The 27,959-nt window shown below is 49.9% G+C and overlaps 1 protein-coding gene across 1 annotated transcript in view; it reads right to left on the reverse strand.

The window, feature by feature from the left end:
* LOC142312618 (alpha-2-macroglobulin-like) overlaps positions 1–27,959 on the reverse strand; it is a 105,249-nt gene that overhangs the window by 35,813 nt on the left and 41,477 nt on the right. The window contains exons 18-23 of the mRNA XM_075351612.1: positions 25,090–25,255; positions 14,270–14,495; positions 14,024–14,150; positions 7,861–7,982; positions 5,129–5,186; positions 338–421 (exon numbers count right to left, since the gene is read on the reverse strand). Coding sequence (XP_075207727.1) covers positions 338–421; positions 5,129–5,186; positions 7,861–7,982; positions 14,024–14,150; positions 14,270–14,495; positions 25,090–25,255 — 783 coding nt within the window. The remainder of the gene's footprint in view (positions 1–337; positions 422–5,128; positions 5,187–7,860; positions 7,983–14,023; positions 14,151–14,269; positions 14,496–25,089; positions 25,256–27,959) is intronic.

Consider the following 27,959-nt stretch of genomic DNA (forward strand, 5'->3'; position numbering starts at 1 on the left):
TAATAATAATAAATAATAATAATATTCGCCCATCAGTAATTCTCAGTGATGTCCAGGCAAAGGGAAATGGAGAAAATACTTTTACATTTGCACTATTGCAGTTACATTCAGTCATCTGTGCCGGGCGCAGCACCGAGCCATCATGGCTTTCCTTCCTATAATACCCAATGTTCAACTGATTGATGCAACATTGTCTAAATGAGCCCTTCTCTGGTTCTTACCAAACATATTCAATATGGTACAAGATGGCGGTCAATGGACATAACAGGAGGTGTAGGAACATTGACTAACTGCCCATATGGGGCCCAGATTTCTGATGGCGTTCCGGATGACTTACCCAACACTGTTACATAAGCTCTTGCAGAATCCTCCAGAATGTTATCAGGGATTTTCAGAGATATTTCTTCTACTTTAGGTTCATCTAAATTATAGCAAAAAAATGGTTTATAATACAATATTATTATTATAGTTATTCTCAATATTAACAGTTATCATCTATCGGAATTGCCCTTTAACTAAGTTTTACATTTCAAAAACCTTAATGTTTTCCCAACTATTCACATTTCACAGTAGACTGATCACAGATTTCTATCCTTTCTACGATTCCACTTTTCACTTGCATAAAATCACTGTCAGGAGGTAATATTTATGGACTGTATTCTCACGATGCTTTGCTCAGTTCATATCATTCAGAAACTGAAGATATTTAGATCATCCCTAAAAAAGCCCTAAAAAACAAAATGAAATAATGCAAATAACCTAATCTATATATATAATTGCCTTATTCTGTCTGTCTGTCTGTCTGTCTGTCTGTCTATCTGTCTGTCTATCTGTCTGTCTGTCATGCTCCAAAATTGTGTCCTTACGGTGACACAAAGCTGATTGGCCGCTGGGCTCGCCATGGCCCCGCCCCCCCACACCGATTGGCCGCTCGCCCAGGCTGCGCCCCCACACGGATTGGCCAGCCGCTCGCCCAGGCTCCGCCCCCCCCACAGATTGGCCTCTCGCCCCGGCACCCTGCAGGCATTGGCAATTCGGCCACGCCACGCCCCGCCCCCCTCACGCAATGCACGCTAGCTCTGGCCCCGCCCCCTCCCTCCCCCCGCGCATTCCCCGAACTGACACGGCTGTCACCGAGGTGAGTACTGTACTTCCCCCTCCCTCCCCCCCCCCCGCGCATTCCCCGAACTGACACGGCTGTCACGGAGGTGAGTACTGTACTCCCCCCCACCCCCACCTCCCCCCCCGGCCCCCGCTCGCACGGGAGTGGTGTGGATACGTTGGTAACCATGCTCGCATGGTTACAAGCGCATCAAGGTCCTGCTGCGGCGGAAGATCCACACGCACACACATAACAGCACACACAAACATACACACACATCAGATCACACTCACTCTCACACACACCTCACACACACCTCACACACACCTCACACACACCTCACACACACCTCACATCGCATCCACACACTCACATCGCATCCACACACTCACAGCATCCGGCGATATCGCTTGCTTCTCGGCCTCGATACTGTGCTGTTGTGACCTTCCAGGACCTGACGGAGGATCACATGGCCAGAGGCATGCGGTATCTCCGGATGTTGTGAGTGTGAGCGCGTATGTGCGATATCGTCAGTGTCTGTGTGTGTGAGTGGATGCGATCGGGTGTGTGTGAGTGGATGCGATCGGGTGTGTGTGAGTGGATGCGATCGGGTGTGTGTGAGTGGATGCGATCGGGTGTGTGAGTGTCGGCAGAGGAGCACGGCGTGCTGGAGGAGGCTGGAAGCAGAGAGGCTGATCATGGGGAAGGCTGGGAGGGGGAGGCTGATGCTGGGGGAGACTGGGAGGGGGAGGCTGGGAGGAAGGAGGCTGGGAGGAGAGAGGCTGATCCTGGGGAAGGCTGGGAAGGGGAGGCTGATGCTGAGGGAGGCTGGAAGGAGAGAGGCTGATGCTGGGGGAGGCTGGAAGGAGAGAGGCTGAGGCTGGGAGGAGGGAGGCTGATGCTGGGGAAGGCTGATGCTGAGGGAGGCTGGGAGGGGAAAGCTGATGCTGGGGAAGGCTGGGAGGACGGAGGCTGGGAGGAGAGAGGCTGATCCTGGGGAAGGCTGGGAGAGGGAGGCTGATGCTGGGGGAGGCTGGAAGGAGAGAGGCTGATGCTGGGGGAGGCTGGAAGGAGAGAGGCTGATGCTGGGGGAGGCTGGAAGAAGAGAGGCTGATGCTGGGGGAGGCTGATGCTGGGGGAGGCTGGGAGGAGAGAGGCTGATGCTGGGGAAGGCTGGGAGGAGAGAGGCTGATGCTGGGGACAGAGAGGAGAGGCTGATGCTGGGAGGAGAGAGGCTGATGCTGGGATGAGAGAGGCTGATGCTGGGAGGAGAGAGGCTGATGCTGGGGGAGGCTGGGAGGGGGAGGCTGATGCTGGGGGAGGCTGGGACGAGGGAGGCTGATGCTGGTGGAGGCTGATGCTTGGGGAGGCTGATGTTGGGGGAGGCTGGAAGGAGAGAGGCTAATGCTGGTGGAGGCTGATGCTTGGGGAGGCTGATGCTGGGGGAGACTGGGAGGGGAAGGCTGATGCTGAGGGAGGCTGGGAGGGGGAGGCTGGGAGGAAGGAGGCTGGGAGGAGAGAGGCTGATCCTGGGGAAGGCTGGGAACGGGAGGCTGATGCTGAGGGAGGCTGGAAGGAGAGAGGCTGATGCTGGGGGAGGCTGGAAGGAGAGAGGCTGATGCTGGTGGAGGCTGATGCTTGGGGAGGCTGATGCTGGGGGAGACTGGGAGCGGAAGGCTGATGCTGAGGGAGGCTGGGAGGGGGAGGCTGGGAGGAAGGAGGCTGGGAGGAGAGAGGCTGATCCTGGGGAAGGCTGGGAAGGGGAGGCTGATGCTGAGGGAGGCTGGAAGGAGAGAGGCTGATGCTGGGGGAGGCTGGAAGGAGAGAGGCTGAGGCTGGGAGGAGAGAGGCTGATGCTGGGGAAGGCTGATGCTGAGGGAGGCTGGGAGGGGAAAGCTGATGCTGGGGAAGGCTGGGAGGACGGAGGCTGGGAGGAGAGAGGCTGATCCTGGGGAAGGCTGGGAGAGGGAGGCTGATGCTGGAAGGAGAGAGGCTGATGCTGGCGGAGGCTGATGCTGGGGGAGGCTGGAAGGAGAGAGGCTGATGCTGGTGGAGGCTGATGCTTGGGGAGGCTGGGAGAGGGAGGCTGATGCTGAGGGAGGCTGGGAGGAGGGAGGCTGGGAGAGGTAGGCTGAGAGAAGAGAGGCTGATGCACACACACACACACACGCGCGCGCACTGCACAACACAACACACCACACACACACACACTGGGAACCACAAACAACTGCCCTACACAGACACCCACACACACAGACAACGCTGCACACACACAACACCCAACACACAAACACCGCGGCACACACAAATATACGCACATACCGCACAACACACACATTGCACAAAACATACCTCCCCCCAAAACACACCACACACACACAAACCGCGCAACACACACACAACGCTACAGACACACAGCGCTCCACAAACAATGCAACACACATACAACACCGCTCTCACCCCCCGTCACACCCAGACAACACCCAGAACATGTACAGCGCCTACACAAACACTTGGTAACTACACACAACAACATATATATATATATATATATATATAACAAAAATCATACATGAACTACACAATACGTAAATTCTAGAATACCCGATGCGTAGAATCGGGCCACCTTCTAGTTCATATAATAACTGTAGAAATTGTGGATCATCAAAAATCACCAAGTACTCACTGTGGAAACATAGCCTTAAAGGGGCTTTCCCAAGAACAAAGTTCCAATAGATCTTGGAATAATAATAATTTCCACAATTGGATGTGTCTGAGGCCTGCGACACACATCCGTGCCGCTGGCATGTGTTTGTCATTTTTTACACGTACCGGCGGCACGGAGACACGTTCAGCAATGCTACACTATTGTAGCAGGCACACACACGTAAAACCACACGGAACGTGTGTCCGTGTACGTTTGTACGTGTGTGCGTTTTTCAAAGCGCTGACATGTCAGTGTTTTCTCCGGCAGCACGGGTGTCACACGGCCCGCACCCGTACCACACGGGTGTAGTGTGGATGCGGTCCCGTGTGACACGCGCCGGAGAAAACACACGTGTCAGTGAAAAAAAAAAAAACATTTACTCACCTTCTCCTGTCTCTGCCGCTGCTGCCTCTTGCTGCCAACCGCCGCTCATTAATCTCATAGAATATTCACTTCACTGCCTGGCAGCAGCAGCAGCGGGGAGACGGCAGGGCTGGAGACCGAGGATCAGCACCACAGACAGCAGCACGGACAGCAGGAAGGACCAGGTGAGTATGTTAATTACCGGTTCTACGTGTACTATCGCGGATAGCACACATAGAACACACATGTCCCGCATGTACCCGAGACACGTACTTACCTGCACGCAACACGCAGGGGAAATACATTTCTCTCGGCACGTGCGTGATTTTCACGTGAATGTGGCAGAGGCCTAAAGAAAATGTTCCTGTGCTGAGATAATGTTATATATGTCTCCCTGCTATATGGTCTATTTTGTACCCTCCCTGGCCCAGGAGATGTGGTATGATCAGACCATGTTCCTGTACGGTCAGGCACAGCCATTACACAGTACACAGCAGGGACACATATATAAGATTATTTCTATTTATTTAAACACATCCAATTGGGGAAATTATTATAATTCCGAGGTCTATTGATTACAATGAACTTTGTTTGTGGGAGAAACCCTTTAAGGCGATATCTGTCAGTCTGGTTAAGCAGGTTGGAAGAAATCTTTGAGGTCATGCCTCTTGGACTAGTCATGTCATCTATGGCCACACTTTCAACTGTGTTATTCTCTGAAATATCGCTGTGAACAGAGACAAGTCTCTGATTCATGCTGCCTATGCTTGAGGCACTATAATTTAGCTGACAGGCTAAATATTGTCAGTTCTAATTGCCCTATTAGTGGAATAAAAAATGGCTATAACACATGACAAAAAAAATGTGTACTCCATTTTTTTGCACTTATTTCTTAAATCCAATTTCCACCAGAATTTTAGTGCGTTTTGCAACATAGATAAATAATGTGCCCTTACCTCCTTCTTTAATACAGATCAGAGAGCTGTGTGACTTCTCCTCCAAGACACCTCCAGGCTAAAAATACCAAGAAATGATCAAACATTTAAACACAATGGATATTAAAGCAAATTTGGCAGATATTTTCTCTCATGACTGTGTTGACAGCAAATATGCCATATGATATATGTATATATATACATACACACAGTGTGTCCACCCATATCCTGTCCACGCCATTAACTTGAGAACGGCGGCAGCTATAGGCATAGAAGTGGTGTCTAGGTATAGTAAAGTAGCCATGCGTTACGGAATGAAACCACCTATAGCGCCACCTGGTGGAAAACAATGGAGTTAGCATTTTTATCTTGAAAATGGAACGAGAGAGAAAAAAAGTGAATTACAAAGTTGTAGGGCATAATCAATTCAATACGAATCAACACCTTTCATACAGAAATGTTATGATTAGAACGTGTAAAACTCACAAGGCTACGGACGTGAAACGATACCTCATGGAGACCTTGCTACAAGTCATTGGGTATGGTGGCTGCGTGGGGTGGCCTCCACGCTCACCTGACCTGACCCCATTGGACTTCTTTCTGTGAAGTCACATCAAACAGCAGGTGTATGCGACCCCTCCTCCAACATTGCAGGATCTACATCGACGTATCACAGATGCTTGTGCAAACGTGTTACCTACCATATTGCACAACGTGCAGCAAGATACAGTATGCTGTGCAGAGTCCAGATGTGCATTGCAGCTGACGGGGGCCACTTTGAGCGTCAAAGTTAAATGAGCGCCATATGCGTGACCAGCATTCAATGTTTTGGGGGGGTCATGGGTTTCATATCATAGCATTTCTGTATGCAAGGTGTCGGTTCGTATTGAATTGATGATGCCCTACAATTTTTTAATTCACTTTTTTTCTCTTTCTCGTTCCGTTTTCGAAATAAAAAATGCTAACTCCGTTGTTTTCCACCAGGTGGCGTTATAGGTGGTTTCATTGCGTAGCGCATGGCTACTTTACTATACTTATACACCACTTCTGTGCCTATAGCTGCCGCCATTCTCAAGTTATATATATATATACACATATATACTGTATATATACATACACAGTATATACTTTTTTTCTCAGCACATTTTATAGTTACAATGACATTCAGCAACAGTTTTCCACTGTGGGCAGCTGCAGGATCCACATTATCCAATGAAATTTGCAGCCAATTTTTTCCGTTAAACATATGTTGGATTTTGGAAATGCCATCCACATAATTATCACTATAAATTATCATGAAATTTAGTATAGAAATCTCATTAGACATCTGTAACAAATATATCAGCTCTTTGCACTTAGTTTTTCCAATAAGGATTTTGGAGCAAATTGTGCCCAAAATCTGCATCAAAAACTCTTAAAACACTCATTGAAAAAGCTTCTTATCTTTTATTTGAAAATTGTCAAAAAAAACATCTGGGGAAAAAAGTAGCTCCATGTGCACTACTGACTTGTTTTCCCAGTTAAATCAGTAGAAACCTTATGTGATGAGAGGAAAACCAGTTTCAAAAGCCAAAATACTTTTGTTATTTTTGGGCATACTAGAAAATCTAGACAAAAAAACTCCATGTGAACATAACCTTAAAACATACAGTATAGTTCTTTCCATCCAAAAATATATTGAAAGTTGTACATTGCATTCGCAGATTTAATTTTTTTTTTTCATCTGCGCATGCGCCGATGCTGCTCATAGTCTTTTTCACTGTGTCTTTAATAAAATGGCGGAGATCGCACTACGCACATGCACTGACTCTGACGCCATTTTAATGAAGACATCATTGCTCTAGTAATGCGTACACGCCGCCAATAGCGACAATGGTGGTGCAGTGCGAAATTTAAAAGGAGAAAAGAGGCAAGCCCGGAGGATGCCAGAGGAGGGATTTACACAGAGGACCTGACCCACAAAGGGCTGCCCAGCTGCACACATCAATCACAGAATGCACCAGCTACTAGACCTTTATTAACATTTTTTTGTTTGCAATCAAAGATCCAATCTGAAATGAAGGTATGATTTTAATCACCATGCTAGCGCCAGTGTGGCACTGCCTTTACTTTATATGGTAAAATCCTGGTGGTTGGTTCCCTTTAAGAGAACTTGTGACTCGATTCATGCTGTATAATCCAAGGACAGCATGAATCTGCCCTCAATTGCAGCCAGATATCTATGTCTCTGAAATCCTACAGATAAATCATAATTTGAAGACCTGACCCGTGACTACAGATATCAACTAGACTAGTCCAGCTCCGCCTCAGGCAGGCCTTTCCAACCGCCACTCCAGGTGACTGACAGGTCTCTCTCATTTGCCTACATCACCTGGAGAGGCACCAAGCTAACCTTCTCTCTGCCTATGGTCTCAGGCTGGATCTTCAAACTATATTTTTTCCGAAACGTCGGACCCATGCTGTGATTCGTTCTGCCCGTGGTTTGGGGAGTATGAATCAAATGACAGGTTCCCTTTAAGTCTTAATTTTTTTTTATTAAAATTTAACTATAAATACCTAAACATACTGATGCTTTATCTGTTTGATAATATTCTAGGCAGGGAGATAGAGAGGGAAGGCAGGTGCATCAGCACTCAGCTTTGGCTAATGTCATTGGATAAGAATCTGGTGGCCTAAATCTTTGTCCTGAAGAAGGAAAGCCTAGGTTTGATGCACAACAGTCTATTTTTTAAAACTAATTAACACATACTCACCTGTACAAGTACTTTCTTTACAATGGTGTCAGTTCTGCCTTGCTTGGGCACAACAGGGATCTCATTCCCACAAAACTCTTTTGTGTTCATGGCTTCTGTCTTCACGGTAATATTTACTTCTCCTAGTAAGAGATTTAGGTAATAAATTAAATAACCACAGAGTTTGCATATGTAGTCCCATCGCTCTGTGTATTGGGGAGCTGTGGACTCATTATACAGTGTATAGGGGAGCTGTAGGCCCATCCTGCGGTGTGTAGGGGAGCTGTGGGGCTCATCAAACTGTGTAGGGGAGTTGTGGGACCATAATACAGTGTATAAGGGAGCTGTGGAGCTACAGGCAGGGCCGTATTTACCATTAGGCACCCGTGGTCCGGTGCCTAGGGCGGCAGATTGTGAGGGGCGGCACCTTCTGGCAGCAAAAAAAAAAAAAAAAAAAAAATTTTTTTTTTTTTTTTTTTACATTTTTTTTTTTTTTTGTGGCCGCCGAGCACAGGGAGCTGATTGACCCCGGAACTGCCGGCGCCTGCACTTCCGGGGTCACAGGCGCGCGCCAATCAGCTCCTTCCTCTGTGCTGCGTCCACTGCTGTGTGGACGTCACATGCAGAGCTCACAGCAGGACGCCGCGGAGGACGCCGTGATGGAAGCCGGTGTCAGAAGAGGATACTCACGTGAGCCAGGAAGATGGCGGCGGGCACTGGAGCAGGTAAGTGGATTCATAAGGAGCGTGGGAGTGTCTCTAATGCAGACCAGAGATCTGCGCATGCGGGGGGGGGGGAGGCGGCAAAGGCAGATACTGGAGGGAGGCAGAGGCTGAGACTGGGGGGAGGCTGGAGGGAGGCAGAGGCTGAGACTAGGGGGAGGCTGGAGGGAGGCAGAGGCTGAGACTGGGGGGAGGCTGGAGGGAGGCAGAGGCTGAGACTGGAGGGAGGCAGTGGCTGAGACTGAGGGGAGGCTGGAGGGAGGCAGAGGCTGAGACTGGAGAGAGGCAGAGGCTGAGACTGGGGGGAGGCTGGAGGGAGGCAGAGGCTGAGACTGGAGGGAGGCAGAGGCTGAGACTGTGGGGAGGCTGGAGGGAGGCAGAGGCTGAGACTGGGGGAGGCTGGAGGGAGGCAGAGGCAGAGACTGGGGGGGGGCTGGAGGGAGGCAGAGGCAGAGACTGGGGGGAGGCTGGAGGGAGGCAGAGGCTGAGACTGGGGGAGGCTGGAGAGAGGCAGAGGCTGAGACTGGGGGGAGGCTGGAGGGAGGCAGAGGCAGAGACTGGGGGGAGGCTGGAGGGAGGCAGAGTCAGAGACTGGGGGCAGGCTGGAGGGAGGCAGAGGCAGAGACTGGGGGGAGGCTGGAGGGAGGCAGAGGCTGAGACTGGAGGGAGGCTGAGACTGGGGGGAGGCTGGAGGGAGACTGAGGCTGAGACTGGGGGGAGGCTGGAGGGAGGCTGAGACTGGAGGGAGGCTGAGGCTGAGACTGGGGGGAGGCTGGAGGGAGGCAGAGACTGGGGGGAGGCTGGAGGGAGGCAGAGACTGGGGGGAGGATGGAGGGAGGCTGAGGCTGAGACTGGAGGGAGGCAGAGGCTGAGACTGGAGAGAGGCAGAGGCTGAGACTGGGGGGAGGCTGGAGGGAGGCAGAGGCTGAGACTGGAGAGAGGCAGAGGCTGAGACTGGGGGGAGGTTGGAGGGAGGCAGAGGCTGAGACTGGAGGGAGGCAGAGGCTGAGACTGTGGGGAGGCTGGAGGGAGGCAGAGGCTGAGACTGGGGGAGGCTGGAGGGAGGCAGAGGCAGAGACTGGGGGGAGGCTGGAGGGAGGCAGAGGCTGAGACTGGAGGGAGGCTGAGACTGGGGGGGAGGAGGCTGGAGGGAGACTGAGGCTGAGACTGGGGGGAGGCTGGAGGGAGACTGAGGCTGAGACTGAAGGGAGGCTGAGGCTGAGACTGGGGGGAGGCTGGAGGGAGGCAGAGACTGGGGGGAGGCTGGAGGGAGGCAGAGGCAGAGACTGGGGGGAGGCTGGAGGGAGGCTGAGGCTGAGACTGGAGGGAGGCTGAGGCTGAGACTGGAGGGAGGCTGGAGGGAGGATGAGGCGGAGACTGGGGCAGGCTGAGGCTGGGGGGAGGCAAAGGCTGAGACTGGGGAAGAGAGGCTGATGCTGAGGGAAGATAGAGGCTGATGCTGGGGGAGAGAGGCTGATGCTGGGGGAGTGGGAGAGAGGGGCTAATGCTAGAGACAGAGGACAAGGGATGAGGGATAGTGCAATGACAAAATCGATTGGGTGGGGGGAGTGTAAGGACTCAGAATAAGAGGGGGCAGCATTGGGAGCTCATTGTGAAGAAGGGGCAGCATGTGTGGGATCAGTATGGAGTGGAGCAATGTAGGGGAGTCAATATCAAGAGTGGGGTAGTGTGTGTGTGGGGGGGGTCTCAGCATAAGCGTTAGTGTGGTGGTCTTAGCATGAGTGGGGCAACATGAAGGTCTCATTATGTAAAAGAGGAAGGCAGCATTAGGAGCTCATGGAGAGGGACAGCATGCATGGGACATTGTGAGAAGGGGGAAGCATGCATGGGACACTGAGGAGGGGGCAGCATGCATGAGACATTGTGAGAAGGGGGCAGCATGCATGGGACACTGAGGAGGGGGCAGCATGCATGAGACATTGTGAGGAGGGAGCAGCATGCATGGGACATTGTGAGGAAGGAGCAGCATGCATGGGACATTGTGAGGAGGGAGCATCAAGCATGAGACATTGTGCGGAGGGAGCAGCATTCATGGGACATTGTGAGGAGGGAGCAGCATGCATGGGACATTGTGAGGAGGGAGCAGCATGCATGGGACATTGTGAGGCGGGAGCAGTATACATGAGACATTGTGAGGAGGGGGCAGCATGCATGAGACATTGTGAGGAGGGAGCAGCATTCATGGGACATTGTGAGGAGGGAGCAGCATGCATGGGACATTGTGAGGCGGGAGCAGCATGCATGGGACATTGTGAGGAGGGGGCAGCATGCATGAGACATTGTGAGGAGGGAGCAGCATTCATGGGACATTGTGAGGAGGGAGCAGCATTCATGGGACATTGTGAGGAGGGAGCAGCATGCATGGGACATTGTGAGGAGGGAGCAGCATGCATGGGACATTGTGAGGCGGGAGCAGTATACATGAGACATTGTGAGGAGGGGGCAGCATGCATGAGACATTGTGAGGAGGGAGCAGCATTCATGGGACATTGTGAGGAGGGAGCAGCATGCATGGGACATTGTGAGGAGGGGCAGCATGCATGGGACATTGTGAGGAGGGAGCAGCATGCATGGGACATTGTGAAGAGGGGGCAGCATGCATGGGACATTGTGAGGAGAGAGCAGCATGCATGGGACATTGTGAGGAGGGGGCAGCATGCATGGGACATTGTGAGGAGGGGGCAGCATGCATGGGACATTGTGAGGAGGGGGCAGCATGCATAAGACATTGTGAGGAGGGGGCAGCATGCAAGGGACATTGTGAGGAGGGGGCAGCATGCAAGGGACATTGTGAGGAGGGAGCAGCATGCATGGGACATTGTGAGGAGGGGGCAGCATGCATGGGACATTGTGAGGAGGGGGCAGCATGCAAGGGACATTGTGAGGAGGGGGCAGCATTCATGGGACATTGTGAGGAGGGGGCAGCATGCATGGGACATTGTGAGGAGGGGGCAGCAAGCATGGGACATTGTGAGGAGGGAGCAGCATGCATGGGACATTGTGACGAGGGAGCAGCATGCATGGGACATTGTGAGGCGGGAGCAGTATACATGAGACATTGTGAGGAGGGGGCAGCATGCATGAGACATTGTGAGGAGGGAGCAGCATTCATGGGACATTGTGAGGAGGGAGCAGCATGCATGGGACATTGTGAGGAGGGGCAGCATGCATGGGACATTGTGAGGAGGGAGCAGCATGCATGGGACATTGTGAAGAGGGGGCAGCATGCATGGGACATTGTGAGGAGAGAGCAGCATGCATGGGACATTGTGAGGAGGGGGCAGCATGCATGGGACATTGTGAGGAGGGGGCAGCATGCATGGGACATTGTGAGGAGGGGGCAGCATGCATAAGACATTGTGAGGAGGGGGCAGCATGCAAGGGACATTGTGAGGAGGGGGCAACATGCAAGGGACATTGTGAGGAGGGAGCAGCATGCATGGGACATTGTGAGGAGGGGGCAGCATGCATGGGACATTGTGAGGAGGGGGCAGCATGCAAGGGACATTGTGAGGAGGGGGCAGCATTCATGGGACATTGTGAGGAGGGGGCAGCATGCATGGGACATTGTGAGGAGGGGGCAGCAAGCATGGGACATTGTGAGGAGGGAGCAGCATGCATGGGACATTGTGACGAGGGAGCAGCATGCATGGGACATTGTGAGGAGGGGGCAGCATGCATGGGACATTGTGAGGAGGGGGCAGCATGCATGGGACATTGTGAGGAGGGGGCAGCATGCATGGGACATTGTGAGGAGGGGGCAGCATGCATGGGATATTGTGAGGAGGGGGCAGCATGCATGGGACATTGTCCTCACATCATGCTGCTCCCTCCTCACAATGTACAGATCATATTTCATAATCGAGGAAGGTGTGGTGGATATACAGTAGTTTATAAGGGAGGGCAGTGTGGTGTTTATTAGGGGCAGTGTCACAGTCACAGTATATAAGTGGGGACGGTGTGGTGGGAATATTTTATACTCATGCTATGTTTTGATGTGCCTGTGGTGATTCCCATTGGGGGGGGGTTCATTTCTTATTGATACTTTTTAAAGTGTGCTACAGAGTAGATCTGCCTTAAACAGATGTCGTGTGCGAAAACTCAGTTTTACGTTGTCACTAAGGGGCGCGACCACTTAAAGTGCCTAGGGCAGCACGAAGGCAAAATACAGCCCTGGCTACAGGCCCATCATAATGTGTATAGGGGAGCTGTGGGCCCATCCTACAAAGTACAGGGGAGCTGTGGGCCCATTATACTGAATATAGGGGAGCTGTGGGCCCATCATACAGAGTACAGGGGAGTTGTGGGCCCATCATACTGTGTATAGGATAGGGAAGCTGTGGGCCCATCATACAGAGTACAGGGAAGTTGTGGGCCCATCATACTGTGTATAGGGGAGCTGTGGGGCCCATCAAACAGTGTATAGGGAGCTACAGGCCCATCATACTGTGTATAGGGGAGCAGTGGGCTCATCATACAGAGTATAGGGGAGCTGTGGGCCCATCAAACTGTGAATAGGAGAGCTATAGGACCTTCATACTGTGTATGCGGGAGCTGTGGGCCCATCATACTGTGTATAGGGGAGCTGTTGGACTATCACATAGTGAATAGGGGAGCTGTGGGTCCATTATACTGTGTACAGGGGAGCTGTGGGCTCATCATAATGTGTATGTGGGTATTATTACTTCCTGGGGGAAAATGTAGACATTTTTCCAAGGCACTTGCACAGGGCATTATTATTTTTTAGGGGATTATTTTACCATCTAGAGGGCACAAAGGAGCCATTATTACCATGTAAGGGGCACAGTGGTGGCATTATTATGTGGAGCAATGTGAAGAGCAGTGTTTTTGTACCACACAGCAGCTGCAGTAATAAGGGCAGCAGCGGCTACAGCGGCAGCGGCTCAGTTTTGGGGTATCGGGAGGATGAGGAGTTTGTGCAGGTCGGAAATAGATGGGGTCGGGGCTGGAAATGTGAAAGGTCAGATGAGTCTGTGTTGTAATGTCTGCAGACAAGCCCTGGCTGGAGAAATCATTATGTCGGTTTAAGCAAGATGGAAGTCATGAAAAGCATCAGAAACAACGTCAGCTGTAAGTCACCATCTATAACTGTACTGTAATCTCGTATTATGTTCTGCTGGACTGGTATCTACCACTATATGGTCACCATACAGCGGTAACATCAGTGTTGGTCTTTGTATAGAGAGTTATTTTCAGTATCACCGCAGTCATCAGCTGAGGTTCTCCTATACCTACAATTAGGGTGTGCCACCATAGTTGCAATTGGGTTACCTGGTAAGGAGTACACTCAGATGTTTTGCCCCTCAAGAGCTGAACCCGTATCTACACCACTGGTTTGGGGGTATTGTGACAATAAGACCGGTGATGTTATACAGTCATGAAGCAGCATGATAAGCCTAGATTCCAAGGTCCCACCATACCCAGTTTAGAGGCTTTCAGGTTCCAGTAGAAGGTTTTGCTCTCATCTGCACAGATACAACTGCTATGTTCACAGTCAGCACAAGGTGTCTCTTCTAACTCATCAGTGGTCTGGAGGGTCGTGTGCACCTGGAAAATAAAGGTTTAAAAAAAAATTGGAAAAACACAATATATGATTAGAATTAACTACAGCTATATCTACAAGAAAATCTAGAAGTAGGTAGGTGGACTCGCCCAGCATTAATTACCTTTATACATTGTTTCAGGTAGTTAAAGACTGAAGCCTTGAGGGTAAATGACTCTCCTCTAACAACCGAATATGGAAGGGTAAGATCCACAAAGAATGGTTGGAAAACTCGTAGTGATGATGACGGAGAAAGGCCAAATCCATTGGGTCCCATACAAATGGCTCCTGCGTTCCAGTCAGTGATGGTATCTGGAGCCTTATGGTGGATTTCACTTCTACCAGATTCCCTATATGAAATAAGAAAATAAATATATTTTTGCATTAATTAATTAGCTATCAGCTATTAATTAAAATATTTTTTCCACCAGAAGATGTGATGACATCCATCATTATGAGGCAATCACCTCTGGGCATGGAAGTGCAGAAGGGGCTTTTACAAATATTTTTGCTGGGATCATTGTGAGACTGAACCTCCAGCAATCATGAACTAAGGGTGGCTTTACATGCTGCGATATCCGGCCCGATATCGCTAGCATGTGACCCACCCTCATCGTTTGTGCGAAACAGGCATATCGCTGCCCGTCGCACACAAAATCCGGCACCCCCGTCACACATACTTACCTGCATAGCGACGTCGCTGTGACCGGCGTACCGCCTCCTTTCTAAGGGGGCGGTCCGTTTGGCATCACAGCGACGTCACTATGCGGCCGCCCAATGAAAGCGGAGGGGCGGAGATGAGCGGGACGTAACATCCCGCCCACCTCCTTCCTTCCGCATTGTGGCCGGAGGCAGATAAGGAGATGATCCTCGTTCCTGCGACGTCACATGTAGTGATGTGCAATGCCGCAGGAACGAGGAACAACTTCGCCCCTGCGACAGCAGCGATAACTGGCAGCGGACCCCCCATGTCAACGAGGAGCGATTTTGGACGTTTTTGCAACGATCCAAAATCGCTCCTAGGAGTCACACGCTACGACATCGCTACAGTGGCCGGATGTGCGTCACAAAATCCGTGACCCCAACAAGATCGCTGTAGCGAAATCATAGCGTGTAAAGCCCGCTTAATAGTATATTCTAGCAGAAATAGATCAGGTTCCCATATGGGGACTCCCTTTTGCATAAATTCACAAATGTTGCTGTATCTAAATCAGTCTTATAAGTTTTCTCTTGTTTTATATAAATAAAGTATAAAGTGTTCCAGTAGTCTGTTCATTTTTCATGTTTGTATATTTTGGGAATAACAATATTTCAGGTTATATGGCTTTTTTCACCATTCTCTGAGGAGTTTCCATTTCCTATTGCTAATTGTCCTTAGGTACTAGGTGGAGACTACCTGTTATGACGTCCACCATGCACATTACACGCTAACATGAGGGATTACTGCTCTCCTGTCATTATGCCGCACATGTGCAGAAGCCGCAGCAGCATAGACAACACAATACAAAGGTATTGAGCAGTGTAGCTGTACATCTAGCATTGGGGTATGATAAACTAAGAAGTAGCAGTACATGTTTCTTTGCCCCTCTCCTTCCTCTCCTCTCTACTTTCTCTTCTTTTCCCTTCTTGCCTACTAGGCAGCTGTATACTTCAGCAAGTTGTCAGAATTGTTTTAGGCTTAAGCGGGCTTTACACGCTATGATTTCGCTACAGCGATCTCGTTGGGGTCACGGATTTTGTGACGCATATCCGGCCGCTGTAGCGATGTCATAGCATGTGACTCCTAGGAGCGATTTTGGATCGTTGCAATAACGTCCAAAATCGCTCCTCGTTGACATGGGGGTCCGCTCCCAATTATCGCTGCTGTCGCTGAGGCGAAGTTGATCCTCGTCCCTGCGGCAGCACACATCGCTGTGTGTAACGCCGCAGGGATAAGGATCATCTCCTTACCTGCCTCCGGCCACAATGCGGAAGGAAGGAGGTGGGCAGGATGTTACGTCCCGCTCATCTCCGCCCCTCCGCTATCATTGGGCGGCCGCTTAGTGAAGTTGCTGTGATGCCAAACGGACCGCCCCCTTCGAAAGGAGGCGGTTCGCCGGTCACAGCGACGTCGAAGGCCATGTAAGTACGTGTGACAGGGGTGGACGATTTTGTGCGCGACGGACAGCGATATGCCCGTCGCGCACAAACGATGGGGGCGGGTCTCATGCTAGTGATATCGGGCCGGATATTGCAGCATGTAAAGCCACCCTTAGGCTATGTGCGCACGCTGCGTTTTTTTGCGTTCTTGCGGAGCGTTTTTGTGCGGTTTTGGCCTCAAAACGTCATGACTTTGCTTCCCCAACAAAGCCTATGACATTTCATTTTTGTAGTCCGCACAGTGCAGTTTTGTTTGGTTGCGTTTTTGTGCAGAAAAAAAAAATGACCATGTCAATTCTTTTCTGCGTTTTCCTGCGTTTTTTCACCCATGCAATGTATTGGGAAAATGCAGCAAAACGCAGCCAAAAACGCGGTAAAGCGTAGTGCATTTTTACTGCTGCGATTTTGCCGAAGGTGCATTTTTGTGCATTTTTAGTGGCAAAAAATGCCCAAAAACGCAGCGTCAAAATAAGCAATGTGCGCACATAGCCTTAAGGCTGGTTTACACACAACAATCTCGCTAGCGATCTCACACATAGATCGTTTTTGTAGCGCTGTTCACAAAACGACCTATGTGCGATCACGGCAGATCGCATCTGCGATCTGGAGTGTCACATCGCTAATGAGATCGCTAGCGAGATTGTTGTGTGTAAACTAGCCTTTAGGCGAATTATAGCTGTTTTGAATAGAATAAAAAAAGTGACTCCTAAATTGAAAAAGAATCAGGGATATTTTAGACTATGTGCGCACACTGAGTATTTGGTTACAGAAGTCTCTGCACCAAACCTGTACCTCTTGGCAGAAAAAAAGTGAATTTTTTTGTCTTTTTAGTGCATTTTTTATGCATTTTTTTTCATGCGTGTTCTATCCATTCTGGTATGGAAAAATGCTTCAAAAACACTGAAAGAATTGACATGCTGCAGATTATTTCTGCACTAAATCTGGAATAGAACAAAAAGGAACATGTGCACAAAACGACTGGACTAAAGGCTGCTTTATACACAACAATATCGCTGGCGATCTCGTTAGCGATGTGACACTCCAGATCGCAGATACGATCTGCCAAGATTGCACATAGGTCGTTTTGTGACCGACGCTACAAAAATGACCTATCTCGGCAGATCGTATCTGCGATCTGGAGTGTCACATCGCTAACGAGATCGCCAGCGATATTGTTGTGTATAAAGCAGCCTTTAGGGTCGGCTACCGAATAAGTATTGACATGTATAAACATTTCTCTTCCACTATTGCTTTATGCAAACTTTGTTTGAACAATAGTCACCATTTAATTTTCTTAAAGGGAACCAATCATCAGGATTTTCGTATATAACCTAAAGCCTGTGCTATACTGGCACTATCATGCTGATTCTGTACATACCTTTAGTGGTAAGCTAGGATGTGTAGGTTTTAAAATCCAAGCAAGTAAAGTTTGTAAAATCAGCTGCTTGTTGAGTGAGAGCAGCTGCGGATCAGATAATATCTGGGGGGTATTCATAGTGATTCCCTCCCCCTGTTAATTATGCTAATTCTATTATAGAATCAATTTACTTTTTGACTAGCAGGACCTGTGCTGATGTCATACCCATGTAACTAGAAGAGGCGGGGCCTCAGCCAATAGAAAAATGTTGTTTCTTGGTATCAGCTTTGTTGGCTGAGGCCCCGCCCCTTCTGATCAAATGGGTATGACCTCACCACAGGTCCTGCTAGTTGAAAAGTAAATCGATTGTATAATAGAATTAGCATAAATAACAGAGGGAGGGGATAACTATGAATACCCCCCTCCCAGCTATTAGCTGATCGGCAGCTGCTGTCACTCAACAAGCTGATGATTTTACAAACTTTACTTACTTGGATTTTAAATCCTAAACATCCGAACTGATCACTACAGGTATGTATAGAATCAGCATGATAGTGCCAGTATAGCCCTGGCTTTAGGTTATATAGGAAAACCCTGGTGATTGGTTCACTTTAAACTAAAATATTATGGAACTAACATACTATGTGTTGTGCTTCATTTTGTCACAATTTCTAAAATCTGAGGTTGTTAGTGAATGGGTCCATTCATATTCATATCTAGAAAATGTAATGAAGACCCAGAGAGCTGACAACTTTTTATCTAGTTTTGGAAACCCTCTGTGAGCTAAGGCACATCCAAAATATATTTCGGCAATTAATCGGTTTAGATAACATGTTTCATATTCAAGCCTTGACTGCTTAACTCACAGAGGAGAGACTGTTTTTGGAGAAAGTGTCACCTTGACCCGAAATCTGCTTTAACATATAATACATTATTATAACTGCAGAGAAAATCTCAAAGGAAAATCCATTCAGTACGAAACTTCAATATGAGTCCTTCATTATGTGAAAGAAGCCTACTAATATTTTTTTTTTAATTTTTGTTCTTTGTGGATATTTTTGTAATTTTGCTCTAAAGAAAATCAGATTATGTAACTTTACCTTCTGGCAAAGAATTGAAGTGAATGGTGTTAGACTGCCTATCATATACAACTTGTGGACTAGGGCAGGGCTGTTTTTAAAAGAATCCACCTTTTTTTTGTAAACCTGTAAAATGGCAGAAAAATTATAAAGAAGGGAATTTTGTTTACTTACCGTAAATTCCTTTTCTTCTAGCTCCTATTGGGAGACCCAGACAATTAGGGTGTATAGCTTCTGCCTCCGGAGGCCACACAAAGTATTACACTTTAAAAAGTGTAACCCCTCCCCTCTGCCTATACACCCTCCCGTGCATCACGGGCTCCTCAGTTTTGGTGCAAAAGCAGGAAGGAGGAAACTTATAAATTGGTCTAAGGTAAATTCAATCCGAAGGATGTTCGGAGAACTGAAAACCATGAACCAAAAGAACAATTGAACATGAACAACATGTGTACACAAAAGAACAAACAGCCCGAAGGGTACAGGGGCGGGTGCTGGGTCTCCCAATAGGAGCTAGAAGAAAAGGAATTTACAGTAAGTAAACAAAATTCCCTTCTTCTTTGTCGCTCCATTGGGAGACCCAGACAATTGGGACGTCCAAAAGCAGTCCCTGGGTGGGTAAAAGAATACCTCGATAAAAAAGAGCCGAAAACGACCCCCTCTTACAGGTGGGCAACCGCCGCCTGAAGGACTAGCCTACCTAGACTGGCGTCTGCCGAAGCATAAGTATGCACCTGATAGTGTTTCGTGAAAGTGTGCAGACTAGACCAGGTAGCCGCCTGACACACCTGCTGAGCCGTAGCCCGGTGCCGCAATGCCCAGGACGCACCCACGGCTCTGGTAGAATGGGCTTTCAGCCCTGAAGGAAGCGGAAGCCCAGAAGAACGGTAGGCTTCGAGAATCGGTTCCTTGATCCACCGAGCCAAGGTTGACTTGGAAGCCTGCGAACCCTTACGCTGGCCAGCGACAAGGACAAAGAGCGCATCTGAACAGCGCAGGGGCGCCGTGCGAGACACGTAGAGTCGGAGTGCTCTCACTAGATCCAAAGAGTGCAAATCCTTTTCACACTGGTGAATTGGATGAGGGCAAAATGAAGGTAAGGAGATATCCTGATTGAGATGAAAAGGGGATACCACCTTAGGGAGAAATTCCGGGACCGGACGCAGAACCACCTTATCCTGGTGAAAAACCAGGAAGGGGGCTTTGCATGACAGCGCTGCCAGCTCCGACACTCTACGGAGCGATGTAACTGCCACTAGAAATGCCACCTTCTGCGAAAGACGTGATAAAGAGACATCCCGCAGCGGCTCGAAAGGTGGTTTCTGAAGAGCCGTTAGCACCCTGTTAAGGTCCCAGGGTTCCAACGGACGCTTGTAAGGTGGGACTATGTGGCAAAGACATCTTGAGATAACCCTGAGGACGCTAGGAGCCAGGACTCAATGGCCACACAGTCAGGTTGAGGGCCGCAGAATTCAGATGGAAAAACGGCCCTTGTGACAGCAAGTCTGGGCGGTCTGGGAGCGCCCACGGTTGACCCACCGTGAGATGCCACAGATCCGGGTACCACGACCGCCTCGGCCAATCTGGGGCGACGAGAATGGCGCGACGACAGTCGGACCTGATTTTGCGCAGCACTCTGGGCAGCATCGCCAGAGGAGGAAATACATAGCGCAGTCGAAACTGCGACCAATCCTGAACTAACGCGTCCGCCGCCAGAGCTCTGTGATCTTGAGACCGGGCCATGAATGCCGGGACTTTGTTGTTGTGCCGTGACGCCATGAGATCGACGTCCGGCGTTCCCCAGCGGCGACAGATCTCTCGAAACACGTCTGGGTGAAGAGACCATTCCCCCGCGTCCATGCCCTGTCGACTGAGAAAATCTGCTTCCCAGTTTTCTACGCCCGGGATGTGAACTGCGGAGATGGTGTAGCCTGTGTCTTCCACCCACTGCAGAATCCGCCGGACTTCCTGGAAGGCCAGACGACTGCGAGTGCCGCCTTGGTGGTTGATGTATGCGACGGCAGTGGCGTTGTCCGACTGGATCCGGATCTGCCTGCCCTCCAGCCACCGATGAAAGGCCAATAGGGCTAGATACACCGCCCTTATCTCCAGAATATTGATCTGAAGGGATGACTATCGGAGTCCAGGTTCCCTGAGCCCTGTGGTGAAGAAAAACCGCCCCCCACCCTGACAGGCTCGCGTCCGTGGTGACCACAGCCCAGGTGGGGGGTAGGAAGGATTTTCCCTGCGACAGAGAGTTGGGAAGGAGCCACCACTGAAGTGACGTCTTGGTTGCAAGGGAAAGAGAGACGTTCCTGTCGAGGGAAGTCGACCTCCTGTCCCATTTGCGGAGAATGTCCCACTGGAGTGGCCGCAGATGGAATTGCGCGAAGGGCACTGCCTCCATCGCTGCCACCATCTTCCCCAGGAAGTGCATGAGGCGCCTCAAGGGGTGTGATTGACCCCGAAGAAGAGATTGCACCCCTGCCTGCAGCGAAAGCTGTTTGTCCAGCGGCAGCATGACTACTGCCGACTGAGTATGAAACTCCATCCCAAGGTACATCAGTGATTGGGTCGGTGTCAACTTGGATTTTGGGAAGTTGATGATCCACCCGAACTGCTGGAGAGTCGCCAGAGCGACGGAAAGGCTGTTTTGACACGCCATCTGAGAGGGTGCCCTGACCAGAAGATCGTCTAAGTAGGGAATCACCGAGTGGCCCTGAGAGTGTAGGACCGCCACAACAGATGCCATGACCTTGGTGAACACCCTTGGGGCTGTCGCCAGGCCGAAAGGCAAAGCCACGAACTGAAGGTGTTCGTCCCCGATGGCGAAACGCAAAAAGCGTTGATGTTCGGGTGCGATCGGCACATGGAGATAAGCATCCTTGATGTCGATCGATGCTAGGAAGTCTCCTTGTGACATTGAAGCGATGACCAAGCGGAGAGATTCCATCCGAAACCGTCTGGTGCTCACATGTCTGTTGAGTAGTTTGAGGTCCAGAACGGGACGGAACGAGCCGTCCTTCTTTGGCACCACAAACAAGTTGGAGTAAAAGCCGCGACCATGTTCCTGGGGGGGAACAGGGATCACAACTCCTTCTGTCTTCAGAGCGTTCACCGCCTGAAAAAGTGCATCGGCTCGCTCGGGGGGCGGAGAGGTTCTGAAGAAACGAGTCGGGGGACAAGAGCTGAACTCTATCCTGTAACCGTGAGACAGAATGTCTCTCACCCATCGGTCTTGAACATGTGGCCACCAGGCGTCGCAAAAGCGGGAGAGCCTGCCACCGACCGAGGATGCGGTTCGGGGATGCCGAGAGTCATGAGGAGGCCGCCTTGGAAGCAGTGCCTCCTGCGGCCTTTTGGGGGCGTGACTTGGACCACCACGCATAGGAGTTCCTCTGGCCTTTCTCCGGCCTGCTGGACGAAGAGGATTGGGCCTTGGCGGAGGGACGAAAGGACCGAAACCTCGATTGTATTTTCCGTTGCTGAGGTCTCTTCGGTTTGGACTGGGGTAAGGAGGAGTCCTTTCCCTTGGATTCCTTAATAATCTCATCCAATCGTTCGCCAAACAAGCGGTCGCCAGAAAACGGCAAACCGGTTAAGAACCTCTTGGAAGCCGAGTCTGCCTTCCATTCGCGCAGCCACATGGCCCTGCGGACTGCCACAGAGTTAGCGGATGCCACAGCTGTACGGCTAGCAGAGTCTAGGACTGCGTTCATGGCGTAGGAAGAAAAAGCTGACGCTTGAGAAGTCAAAGACGCAACTTGCGGAGCAGAATTGCGTGTGACAGCATTAATCTCAGCCAGACAAGCTGAGATAGCTTGGAGTGCCCACACGGCTGCAAAGGCCGGGGCAAAACACGCGCCCGTGGCCTCATAGATGGACTTCACCAGGAGCTCTATCTGCCTGTCAGTGGCATCCTTTAGCGATGAGCCATCTGCAACCGATACCACAGATCTAGCCGCCAATGTAGAGACTGGGGGATCCACCTTGGGACATTGAGCCCAACCCTTAACTACGTCAGAGGGGAAGGGGTAACGTGTGTCAGTAAGGCGCTTAGTAAAGCGCTTGTCCGGAACCGCTCTGGGCTTCTGGACAGCATCTCTGAAGTTAGAGTGATCGAAAAACGCACTCCGCGTACGTTTAGGGAACCGAAACTGGTGTTTCTCCTGCTGAGAAGTCGACTCCTCTACAGGTGGCGGTGGGGGAGATATATCTAACACCTGGTTGATGGACGAGATAAGGTCATTTACTATGGCGTCCCCTTCAGGTGTATCAAGATTGAGAGCAACGTCAGGGTCAGAGCCCTGAGCTGCGACGTCCGCCTCGTCCTCCAGAGAGTCCTCAAGCTGGGAACCCGAGCAGCGTGAAGAAGTCGGGGAAGATTCCCAGCGGGCCTGCTTAGCCGGTCTGGGACTGTGGTCCGGGCCGGAGTCCTCCACATGAGACCTAGGGACCCCCTGGGAACGTGCTGCGGTGCGGACAGAGAGGGGCCTGGAGGTGAAGATCCAACAGGGCCCGGGGCCTGTGGAAGGACCGGTCTGGACTGCAAAGCTTCAAGCAGCTTGGCAGACCATTTGTCCATAGACTGAGCCATGGATTGTGAGAGTGATTCAGATAGTTTTTCAGCAAAAACTGCAAACTCTGTCCCTGCCGCCTGGACAGGGGAAGCAGGGGGGTCTGCCTGAGCCGAGGGGCCCACTAGTGACCGAGGCTCCGGCTGAGCAAGTAAAACAGGGGTTGAGCATTGCTCACAGTGTGGGTAGGTGGAACCCGCAGGTAACATAGCCGCACAAGAGGTACAGGACGCAAAAAAACTCTGTGCCTTAGCACCCTTGCTCCTTGTGGACGACATGCTGTTGTCTCCTAGGAGAGTGATCACTGAGGGTATATGGGAAAGGGTATACAGCCCGACCAAACAGAAATATATAATATATATATAGTAACTATTCCGGCACCCTGAGGGGACCAGCACCGGGTGACCGGTGTGGCTTACCGACCGCTAAAAAGCGGAGTGTGTGTCCTCCAGATTCCCTGCCTTAGGTCTCCCAGCGTTGCAGAGCTCTTTCCTGGAAATCCTCCACAGGCAGAATGCCAAAAAAATGGCTGCCGGAGCTCTCTGGGGAGGAGTGGGGCCGTGGGCGGCGCTAGAAAAGTGCGGGAATCTGGAGTCCCCACAGTGATCAGTGAGGGGGAAGGAAACATACAGGATGCTCCGGCCCTCACAACCGACGTCAGGTCGGCAGTCCCGCCCTTACCCCTGATAGACAGGCCCGGGGGCGGGAGTTTTGCTACTAGGCCGCAATTGAAGCCGGGGACTAAATTTAAGACCGCGGCCGACAAACAGGTGCGGTCGGCGCGGAAGTCCGCCGGCCGTCACAAATAAGCAGCTGCTGCAGCGTCCGGGATGAAGGCGCTCCATGCACATCCCCCATGGGGATACAGAGTACCTTAGTGATGCAGGGCCCGGTCCCTGAGGATAAATAAACTCCTGTCCGACAGATTCTCACAGGGGCTGCGGAGGGAGCACGGTCCCAGTGAATGGATGACCGCTCAGGATCCCACTTCTCCCAGAGCCGCTAAGGGATGGTGAAGGAGACGGCATGAGGCTCCGGCCTTTGTACCCACAATGGGTACCTCAACCTTAACAGCACCGCCGACGTAGTGGGGTGAGAAGGGAACATGCCGGGGGCCCCGTGGGGGCCCACTTTTCTTCCAACCGACATAACTAAAATGAGAATGCATGAGTGGATGTGTGCCTCCTTCCACACAAAGCATAAAACTGAGGAGCCCGTGATGCACGGGAGGGTGTATAGGCAGAGGGGAGGGGTTACACTTTTTAAAGTGTAATACTTTGTGTGGCCTCCGGAGGCAGAAGCTATACACCCTAATTGTCTGGGTCTCCCAATGGAGCGACAAAGAAATAAAGAAATAAAGATGCAAAACATTATGACCCCCCCGCCTGATTCATCAAGACTGGCAATGTTCACGCTGCTCTTGATGAGGAGGTGTGCTGGAATCAGATGCTCCCAATTCATTAAGAAGGACACCTCTGTCTGAGAAGTGGTGTGCACCTCCATGTACGTCAACACGTTTCTTACTCCAGTCAGGGACCAGAGGAAGGTTTCTGGCATAAGGAGCGCCACAACTTGGCTTGATTTAGACGAGCTGTGACATTCAACCCCAGCTCTGTTAAAACGGTCAAGAAAATGCCAAAAGTTGTAAAAATTGTACGCAATTCCATATTGAGTGAAAATGTTGTGATTTTTTTTTCAAAGTATTTTACAGTTTTGTGATTTTCCTTTAATTTTTTTTACAATCTGATATCTTCCTAAAATCACATTTCCTTAGAACTGTCAGTCTACAACTTACCCGAGAGCAACAAGTTCCCAAATCCAGGTCTCGGGAAAATATGCTCTGACTTTTTCAGGTTCCTTTTGCTCTTCTGTTGCTGATTCCACTTGTGTTATGACTGTATTCAATACATTAGGTGAGCCCATAGGTCCTGCAACACCTGGAAGAGCTGGAAAACCCCTATCTTAAAGGAAAGAAAAACATAAAATAAAGTTGTCGCCCATGTTAGCAAAACAGAATAGTATGTCATGATAGTATCCACAGAACAAACTGTCTTCATGCCTGCCAGACTACACATAGGTGTGATGGTGGGATATTGTGGGTCATCTACCATTTTGTCTGGTTTCATGTTTTGGGAGTGGTGATCTGCCTATTCGATGTATTGTTTATCCTATCTGCAGGGTTATAGCTTCTTAGCTTCTTGAAGCGCTTTTGTCCCTAGGTGTGGGGGAGGGGGGCTGGAATCCACCTAACCTCTTTGCTAACCTGGGGAGAGGAGGCAGTCTGTTTGAGAACTTGAAGAGAGAAGGACGAATATTGATCCTCTGGACTGAAGGTGCAGCTCCTCAGAGAGACCTGGACACTTATTGCTTACTGGACTATATTCGTGCTTCTTTACTATTTTTACCCTCTGTTTGGTGGATTATGTTATGGACCATTTTATTTGCTTGGAATAAATGCTTATTGGATTGTAGCGCTATCTCTCGCTCTGTTGGTTATGTGATATGGGAGAAGGACCCCATCACAACTGGTGGCAGCGGTGGGATCAACAGAGTGCAGGCTAATGGAGATCAACTCACAGAGTGAGTACAGAAACTGGACCGCATCCAGTCTCAAGGAGAGAGCCAGAGATCTGGGCCTGAGCTACCAGGGACCAGTAAGCAATAAATTTCCAGGTCTCTCTGAGGAGCCACACCTTCAGCCCAGAGGATCAATCTTCATCCTTCTCTCTTCAAGTTCTCAAACAGACTGCCTCCTCTCCCCAGGTAAGCAAAGAGGTTAGGTGGATTCCAGGCCCCCTCCCCCACACCTCTGGACAGAAGCGCTTCAAGAAGCTATAACCCTGCAGATAGGATAAACAATACATCGAATATGCAGACCATCACGCCCAAAACATGAAACCACACAAAATGGTACATGACCCACAATATCGCACCATCACAATAGGTAACAAGAAGTTACCAACCAACCTGATTTCACATGCTACTGCTCACAAAAGACAGTGTTATTAAGCCTTAATATACACCAGACGTTTGACTTTGTATGTGGGAATACTTACAATTAGTGGCTAAATATATGGGATTTGGGGTACCCTTCTTATTTGCTGTCCAAATTTTATATTCTTGCTCTGGTTAAATTATTGGATCAGCTGTCTTTATAGTTTAAAGCAGCACTCCAGCGGTTTTCAGGTTTTTTTTTCCAAGACCAGAGTGGTGCACCTTAAATCTAAGTCCCCTACCCCAGTCTTGCACTCAACCTCCAGCATCTTCACCTTTTCACCTCCGGTCCTGCGGCGCCATCTTGTGACCGTAACTTCTGACTGTCCGGAAGTCAGATGTTACGTCATAAGCTCTCAATGCAACTCTATGAGAGCCAGATCAAGGCTCTCATAGAGTTGCATTGAATTGTGAATTCCGTCATGCGCTTCATGAACCATTGGAGCTGCCAGCAGCTTAAAAACTGCCCAAAACTGACTGTAGCGGCGCTGAGAACAGATGAAGGCAACGGAGGATAAGTATAAGACTGGGGACAGGGGAATTAGATTTAAAGCACCACTCCAGTGTTGAAATAATAAAAAAAACCTTGAGTGGTGATTTAAGATACGTAGGGGGACAAGGCAGGTCTTTTCTCTATACCACTTCATTACGGAGCCTCTAGCTCAACAGATCTGCTTTAACATGAACATCTTAGTTTTTCATTGATACCTGTGACCTTCAAATTTAGTAAATTCAGAAAACCGTTTATCGCTCATCACAAAGCCACTCGTCTCTCTGTCAAATTTGACGTAAATTGTTGTTGACTTTCATCCTGCGTCTGGCTTGTTTTTAAACTTTAGTTCATTTGTAACAATGGGTATCAAAGTGGCTGTGTAGTTGAACTCAATGAAACCAAAATGTAACACTGAAACAGGCGAGACTTTACAAAAATTCTGAAACATCGGTCAACAAGTCTGTTATTGGAAAAATACTAAACAAAAACAAGATACCCAAAAATATCACATCATTTCTTGACATAAGAAACCTGGTTGTTCCACAATGTGTTTGAGAAAATGAACAGATGATAACATCACAATTGGCATGAAAGCACAATGCTTTTGTTGTGCGGTGTTCTGCGTTGCACTTGCTGTGTATCATGGCAGCGTCGGATTCTGTTCACATTGCAGAGTCCGACAAACTGTCTGGGATTCTTTAGTTGCACAGCCTTTTAATGGCTGTAGGCTGGTTCTGGCTTCTCTGCTCTCCACTGCAGTAAGAGTTAATTTCTGCTGGCCTGTGATCAGCTGCTGGGAGCTCAGGCTGCTGATCACCATCTCCAGCCTTTATAAGGTTCTGGATTCTGCAACAGAGTATATAGCTTTTTGCTTCCTGGTTCCTGTAGTTATCCAGTTCTATGCTGATAAACAGGTTACGATTCAGCGTGGTGTGTGAGTCCTCCAGTTGTGTACTTATCTCCTACCCTTTTTGCAGTACTCCCCAGTTCACATATTGTTCATCCTTTGTGATTGACTGCAATGTGCACAAGTTTATGTTTACACTTGTCTATGATTTTTTGTGGGTTTTTGGTTACTGGGTCTCCAGCCCACTCCCTGAGCGGGGGGTAGTAGTATCTGGGCTTGAACAGGAGACAGGGCCATGTTGGAGGCTCAAGCCTGACGACTATCAAGTCTA

Source organism: Anomaloglossus baeobatrachus, chromosome 5 (genome assembly GCF_048569485.1).
Source record: "Anomaloglossus baeobatrachus isolate aAnoBae1 chromosome 5, aAnoBae1.hap1, whole genome shotgun sequence".
In the NCBI taxonomy this organism is placed as follows: Eukaryota; Metazoa; Chordata; class Amphibia; order Anura; family Aromobatidae; genus Anomaloglossus; species Anomaloglossus baeobatrachus.